At 37.3% G+C, this 8,059-nt stretch overlaps 2 protein-coding genes across 2 annotated transcripts; one reads left to right on the top strand and one right to left on the bottom strand.

Annotated features, from left to right (window-relative positions):
* Positions 1–100: 100 nt before the first annotated feature.
* Positions 101–3,525, bottom strand: LOC103136213 (autophagy-related protein 2 homolog B-like). The gene is made up of 7 exons (XM_007549355.2): positions 3,412–3,525; positions 2,351–2,762; positions 1,346–1,508; positions 1,088–1,240; positions 899–1,001; positions 382–541; positions 101–289 (listed from the first exon to the last, which is right to left on the bottom strand). The coding sequence occupies exons 2-7, from the start codon at positions 2,510–2,512 to the stop codon at positions 101–103; spliced, it is 930 nt and encodes a 309-aa protein (XP_007549417.1). The 5' UTR covers positions 2,513–2,762; positions 3,412–3,525.
* A 170-nt stretch (positions 3,526–3,695) lies between these two features.
* On the top strand, positions 3,696–7,201 carry LOC103136180 (GSK3-beta interaction protein-like). The gene is made up of 3 exons (XM_007549312.2): positions 3,696–3,967; positions 5,828–6,073; positions 6,166–7,201. Exons 2-3 carry the CDS (start codon positions 5,831–5,833, stop codon positions 6,322–6,324), a joined length of 402 nt encoding a protein of 133 aa, XP_007549374.1. The 5' UTR covers positions 3,696–3,967; positions 5,828–5,830; the 3' UTR covers positions 6,325–7,201.
* The last annotated feature ends 858 nt before the right edge of the window (positions 7,202–8,059 follow it).

The following is an 8,059-nucleotide window of genomic DNA, read 5'->3' as shown; positions in this document are numbered from 1 at the left end:
AGAAGAAATACCACCAGAATAACAAAGGTATGAGTACTACTCCAATTTAAAAAAAAAAACAGAATAAATATCAATAATTTATTTATAGTAAAGATTTTTGCTAATTTACCTTTGCACCAGGCAGAGCTAGGTTGTTTTTCAGAGTGAGGGACAGCTCAATTTTACCACTGAGGCTTCCGACCTGCACAGTCTCAAAGGGGGTCATGGAGGACAGCGGCTCTGTAAACTGTGGATGGGGCTCACATATAATTTTGGGATTCCAGCTGGGGGAGAGCTTTGGCTCGGTTTCCTGTAAAATAAGAAAATTCTGTGTTAAAAACAAAAAGAAAAAGTGGTGCTGAGCCATAACGTTCTGGGAGCTGAAATACTGGAGGCACCAACCGGAGGGGTGGGTGAGGATCTGCAATCGCGAGACACGACTGAGAACTCGTCCCAGAATACAGTGATTCCTTCCATCTGCATGTTTTTATGGGCGAATGTGGTTGGCTGATGCACATTTACACTTGGACTCTCTTCCCCGGTTTCATCGCAGTACACAATCCTGCACAAATGTACAAAATGAAGTTACACAACTATATTCATTTTCCTTGAACAATCCCCAAGCTGGGTTATTCTGAATTTTACATGATAGATTTTTGAACCCAGATAAGTACAGAAAAATGGTGGAAGAAGATTTTAAAAATATTCACAAGTAAAAATGACTCAAACTCCAAACAGAAATCCAATCCAGAACCAGTGACTTGATGATCATTGCAAGACTTTTTGGCAAAGAATAGGCAAAAAAGTTACATGCAAAATACTTTTTACAAAGAATGACGTTTGGTGGTGAATACAACTGCATTTTTGCACTTTTCTTCATACAAACTTTTGTAGACCATGTATGATTTTTCTTACTTACTTCCTGATTCGAAGTTCAAGTGCAATTCCAGTTTTAGAATTTTCTGGAATGTGTTCGACTCGGAGAACGGTATCCAAAAATGTCACTTTGACTCGTCTCAAAACTGCATCACAATAGAAAACAAAAATTATGTGGCCGTTTTTGTATTTTTCACTAAACTTGTTGATAAAGAGTGGAGATATAACATACCTGTTTCTATTGTCTCTGCAAACTTCTCCAATCCTTCAAAAGGCTGAAAGCTTTCTCCCATATCGTCGGTGAGTTTTTGGCTCAGGCATTCCTTGGCGAGCTGCATGCTGCTTGTCATGAAACTGGACCAGTACATGGGCTCAGTGCCAGAAGCTGGAGGAACAACAATATTTTCACGTTTAAATATGTTTGCTTAACATAAGCCTCTTCCTATTTCAGGCATATGGTAAAGATAGACAAAAATTAGCATCTCTTCACCCGCTCTCGGTCTTGGTCTTAGCACCATCTCCAAACCCTTGACCTCCAGGGCACAGTTTTCCTGTAGCAGCGCTGCCCATGGAACGGTCAGAGATATCGTCTGGATGAACCCTGCAATTACCTCGAAGGGAGCATCCGCCGTCTCCAGGAGCTCATTGAGGGACTACAGGACAAGACGGCAAGCATTTTTAATTCCAATAGAAGACATGCTGGCAGAAATCAATTTCCAGTTTTCTTTGCTAATTCCACTTTTTTTTTTCTAATTACTATAACACATTAAAGAGACGATTTGCTGCACATAATATAGATATCAATATTAATTCCAAATAAAAATGGAGAAATTATGATTATTCCCATTTTTACCACAGTTTTATTAACCATAGAAAGCTGTATCAGGGACCATTCTTTTGACTGATGCATTTATAGATCAGAAATAGTGTCTGTTTATAGTTTTGACTCATTTTGGTATAGAAGAAATCATATATATCTCACTTTCTGCCCTGCCAATAACCAATCAAAGCCACTTAAGAGACATCTGATTTTGATCTCAACCTGACTCATTTGTGCATCTTATTTAATATTTGTTTTTATCAAATAGCCCAAGAACCAAAGAAGAAATAAAATAAAGGCATTACTGTAAAATGATTGCAATTCCAGTTATTTTGCCCTCAGGACACAAACCCTCATATTCAGCAACAAACTAAACATTTTGGTGATTAAAAAAAGATTTAATATGTTTTTAATCCTATTTATAAAAACTGCTTATGTTTCATATGAGCAATATTTATTGTAGATTAGTGAAAAATAATACAACTGTTCTGAGATTTACTTTTAAGTCATTTGGAAAAAGTGGCGTGACACGTTTGAACAGATTTACCTCAGCTACTTTGTATGTGAACATTGCATCTCACAGTCAGTATGAACTCACTACACAACGTAACACTTGGGTTCCACAATTCAACAAAATAAATGCTCTTAAAATTGTAAATGTAACACAACACATACCCATTTATCCAATGGTACTTGTGCAAGGGACCCAGTGCCTTGATAAAGATCAAGGCTGAGCTGATCCAAGCTTAGTTTCTCCTGCAGAAAATTCCCCAGGTACCGATGAAGGAGGTACCTGCAGGCCCGCTTTTTGATGGACTCTGAAAATGGCCAGGGCATCTTAACTTGTTGGTTGAACAGTGCGGTGGTAACAAAAGTGGCTGTGAGACTGTGGAGCTGCTAAGTTGAGGTTATTCAGACAGCTGTGTAGGAATCAATTATGTTACAGTTGTGTCATCCTTTTGACTGTAAGGTACTGAACAAATGTGAGCTCCAACATCCTTCACATCCCAAGATCTGGGACACGTCGGAGGATGTGTTGACACTCAGAGATCTATGTGGGAATTGATCCGACTCCAGTTTGCTGCACCTACAGAAAGGATACACAGAAGACCCCCCTTCCATTTGTAATTGGAAACCAAAACATGTGACTTGACACAAATTAAAAAAACAATAATAATAAGAAGAAGTTTTGGCTGTTTATACTTTGTACATTTATTAAACTGCTCCCAATCGTAAGTGAAATGACATTTCTAAATAAGCGTAAAGTATTTTAACGTTGTGAGTATAAGTATTCTCCTTTCTCAAACTCATATCTGCTTACGAAATAGCCGTGAGCGTCACAGAAATAAAAATAAAAATCTCTGTCGGGCCTTAGCTCTGTACACAAAAGCACAGCTGTCTTTGACCGACCGGACATGTGCTTTGACAACCGGTTAGACAAAGGCAAGTCATTAAGCTAGCTGATGTTTAGCAGCCTATTAGCATAGTGGATACACTGAAACTGAAGCATTCACAGCCTTCATAGCCGGCCGGTTGCTAACGTCAAGCTAAGATTGTAGCATTGAGCTAGTTAGCAAGCTAGCTAAAATAAAACCAAACATTTCTTCTTTTATCAAGACTTTAACGTTACATTCATAATTACATATATACACAATACAAGCATTTCAATTACACATGCTAAAAGTTAAGCATTTAATAAGCTAATAATAATTACATTAAAGCAGCACGTAAGTTACCTTCTGATTGAGTTGTTTACAAACACTTTCATGACTTCGCACCAATGGACAATGCTGCATTCGAAACCCCTCGGAAATAAAATATTCCAACTCAAAGAATGATGGTTTCATACTATAGAGTGAATGAAAGGATTGGATTGTCCATAAATTCTGGGTTAAGAACTGCTCTTTGTTGATTGATTGGTTTAAAAATGTATTATCATAATTTTTCACTCAATTTTATGCATTCTCAATTGTCAACTGCTTGTGAATGCAGCATAATCACGATCACACTCAGGGGTGGGATTAGTTCGTGATGTCATAAAGTGGGAAGACCGTTATGCTCGTGGTACATCTTTTTATTGATCCAGATACCTATCAAGCTTTTGTGTGGCCAACAATTTTTAGTAGAATAATAAAATAGCTAAGAGAGATTCTATCCTCTCTTTCGCTTGCTATAAATCTTATTTTAATCAAGGCTAGAAGAAACTGGTCGGAGTGATCCATCCCCACACAGAGCAGCTCAGAGAGGAGGCTGGAAGCTTCTACGAGCCGGAAGAAGACAACCAACGAGGAGGTGAGAAAAATAAACGCAGTTAAAACCTCGTTAAAATGGATTTAACATTTTTAAACCATACCTCAACTCTTTATTTCTCCTTAAATTATACGCATATTCATGTTTAATATCTTCACAGTGTTACCAAAATACAATATAGGTGTTCAGTTGTTGTTCTCCCGTTAGTAGCAAATTTAGCTTAACTTTGAATTCGGAAATAGCTGATAGATATACATACCTACATCCCTTTAAGAAAAATAAAATATATAAAACATGTTTCAGTTTATTGAAGCTCATGTTGAAATATTCGTCTCATTCTTAGATGTCCACAAGATGTCGCTATTTTAGTTTTGAACGTTTATGCGAAAGTGCAAGTTATATGCTGAAATCGAGTAAAATAGATTGTATTTAGTTTTCTATCATTTTGTTTCCCATTAAAAACTTAACACTCAATAATAAACTTGTGTATATGTTTACATATTTATATTTGGCAATAGATTTTTGTAAGCTGCAATCTAGATTGCTCTGCATATATTTTTAAATTAAAAGGATGCATTTGCTGTTGCTGTATCAGTTTTTATCTTGTGGGTTTGAGTAAGCAGCTGAATCACTGGTTCTTTTGTGGGATGACAGCACATTTACTGGCACACCTTAAAAAAAATCCTCCTTCTAAGATAAATTGAAATTGTACCAATTTCAAATGAAAAACATAAATATAAACAGACTGAGATTAAAAGACACATTAGAATTGCTCATACTGGATTTTATTTAGGGGTATCAAATTAAAATGGAGTGAATCCCAATGCATTGCACAATATTCAGATTTTTATTTGCATAACATTATTTTAAACTATGTATCATTTCAAGTATGGACTACTTTTAATAGGTCTGTCACATAAAATCCATTGAACGCATAACCTTTGTGACGATATGTAACGAAGGCCTGGGTTTGAATGGTTTGTAAGTTCCTGGATGTTTAAATCATAATATATCAGTCAGTCCTGCTATTAATCAGTAACAAAGAGGTTTTGACAAAATTCTTGTGTAAAACCAAAACCAGTGAAACTAACAGAAAAGCACAAAACAGTATCAGTAATTCATTTTCACATGATCCTCTGCTTATTTCCCCTCGCATAGAAAGGCTGATTCTCTGTTTAATATAGAAGTGATAGGCTCAGTGGAGGCTGTCCAGTGTCACTTCCATCGCAGACACAAAGCCAACTGAGAAAATGATGACGAAGCCACATGTGAAGCAGTTTGCAAATGCTGACACACAGAAATGCCGAGTTGAACTGCACACTTGCATAAAGAGACCAAGGCATGTTTCAACTTGTTCAAGAAATGCAGAAAACTGTCGAAATACAACCGGTGTTACCTTAATTAGTGGTTATTACAAATATATCCTTGGGAAATACAAAGATTAGCAGTGATGAACTTTGTATCCTTGATGCTTGGAGAAAGATGAGGGAATTATTTAGTTTTATTTCTTGGGAAGATTTTGGAACAGAAAAGAAAACCAATCGTGTTTCCATTAAAACTGGTTTTATTTATTTGACTAGACACCTGATGCCCACATGTGTATTTTAAAAATGGAGCTTGGTGAACAGTCAGATGTCACATGTCTGTTTTTCACTTCTGTTTTTGGCAAACATGACACACAGTCAGATAATGATATAAGAAAAAAGAGCTGCTTCACTGCACAAAATTGTGTTTTCCATCAATCAGGCTGTTCTATTAGTTTACTTTATTGCTATAGAAACCAGTGACTTCTTTGTATTGCTTTCCATAACAATAAAGAACACCACAAACCCAATTTCATCTTCAGAGTCTTAAGTTCAAAGCTGCAGCGATGCCTGTAAACTCTGCTGCTCTGTGTTGCAGGAGATGGAGGTAGACTGTCCCCCGGAGGAGTCCATATCATCCGCCTTTGATGAAGACTCAGTTGAACTCGGAGACGTCAAGGACATGAGGTTGGAGGCGGACGCAATCGTCAACGACGTTCTCTTCGCCGTAACAGAAATGCACGTCTCGCAGAGCCTCACCAGCGCGTTGGACGTGGCTTACATCAACGTGGAGACGAGAGAGGGGAACCGCTACTGTCTGGAGCTGACCGAGGCCGGACTCAGGGTAGGAGACGCTGGGGATGGAGAGGTTTTGAAGTTTTTTTTTTTGTTTTGTTTTTGTTTTTGAAAGAACTAATTCATCTTCTACTTGAACAGGTGGTGGGGTATGCTTTTGATGAGGTGAATGAGGAGCTGAACACCCAGTACCACGAGACCGTTTACTCCCTTCTGGACACGCTCAGTCCGGGATACAGAGAAGCGTTTGGAAACGCTCTGCTGCAGCGGCTGGAAAAGCTGAAGCAAAACGGACAATAAAAATCACAACAAGCATCTGGGTCATACTTAAAATACTAAACAATAACACCCAAGTTTTTACTTTGGCTTGTTATGTAATGTCTAGTTGCCTTTTTACTGCAGTAAAGGCTACAGAGCCCTATCAACCTAGTTTTGCTCTAACTTTCTTAATGTTGAAGGAGTTTATGTTTAGGGACTGCTTCAGATTGGCTGTCTGGGATCTGTTGCATCAGTTTGCTGTTTACTTTAATGTGGAAACATCCTACTTCTTCCACATGTTATGACGTAGTGACTAAGTGATAAAGACTGCTCTTTTTTTATTCATCAAAAAGATGCAAAAAGAAGCAGAGTTGTTTATTTTGATCCAGCTTCTCCATCTGCCCAGCTGCTCCTAACAAAGCTGTGACGTTTCTAATATTTCCCAACCAGTTTTTATTAAACCTGTTTTTTGCAAAGGAGTTATTTTAAAGCAAATTGCCTTAATGAGTTTTTAGAAGAAAACAACTAAATTTAGTTTAATATTTTCTGAGGTTAATTTCAATTAAACTCATTTAATATCTCTCAGTCCCACTAATCTAGTTCATATGTTAGATATTTTTAAAATTTTTTATGGTTACACATTAGCTTGCATTTTAAGCTGTACAAAAGCTCTCTCGTTATTGTTGCTTTTGTATTGGATCTCTTGGTTCCGCCAGAAAGCACAGCATTTATTGATCTCCAGGAAGGACTTTTAAAGCTGCTTTAAACATTTTTTACTGTACATGTAACCCGTGTCATAACCAAGTCATAATCCTTCAGTGTTATGCATTGAACTGAGAAAAGAACCTGTTTCCTCTCTACATTTGTACATTCCCTTCGTTGTTACTGCCCTTTGCTAACAATAAAATCTCAGTGCGTCTTGTACCTTTGATAAAAACATTCCTGTAGAAAGAGGTTGAAGGTGAAAATTTGCATCCCGGCTTCAACACACCCGAGTCAAATAATCAGGTCATTAGGATTCTGGAGAACTTGACTGCATACGAAGGATGTAATTTAGACATTTGATTCAGGTTTGTTGGATCAGAGACACTGGCTGTTGATTTGAAGAGTAAATAAATTCTGATTATTTTCACAAGTTCTTAAAGTTAAAAACTTGATTCATAAGACATTCAAATTATACACAATTTCAGCAATTCAGTTAAACTTTTATGTATCACAGTAACATAGTTGAAGCTTTTATTTCTGTTAATATCACAGATTGTGGCTTACAGTTAATCAAAACCCAGATTTCAAGAAACCAAACTAACAAGTGCAACATCAGTAGTTAATTCTCATGTGATCCTACAAGAATGGTGTGTGTGGGTTTTTTTTTTTATGCGGTGGTTATAATTTTCACACATCTCCCATCCCAAAAAAAGCTGATTTGCACCATTTCAATATGAAAGTGATGGGTTCAGTGGAGGCTGTCCAGTTTCACAGCGATTGCAGGAATCAAGCCAACTGTATCCTTGGGAAATATACAGATTGGCAGTGATGTGGCGATTAGCCTCATTGTTTGGGGGGAAAATGAAACTTTTATGCAGATTTTGGAATAGAGAAAAAAAAGTCACTTCCTCTAAAACCGTTTTCTTTTTGGCTGCAAACCTGATGCTGACATTTAAAGTCTTTGAATTTTTAAAAAAGAAGCCACTGACCAGATGTCTGACTCACTTCTGTTGTATGCAAACATGACACCATGTCACATGATGCAAGGAAAAGAGCTGATTCACTGCACAAA

This window comes from Poecilia formosa, unplaced genomic scaffold, assembly GCF_000485575.1.
Source record: "Poecilia formosa unplaced genomic scaffold, Poecilia_formosa-5.1.2 Scaffold30, whole genome shotgun sequence".
NCBI classification, from domain to species: Eukaryota; Metazoa; Chordata; class Actinopteri; order Cyprinodontiformes; family Poeciliidae; genus Poecilia; species Poecilia formosa.
This window is presented reverse-complemented; position numbering and strand designations above follow the sequence as displayed.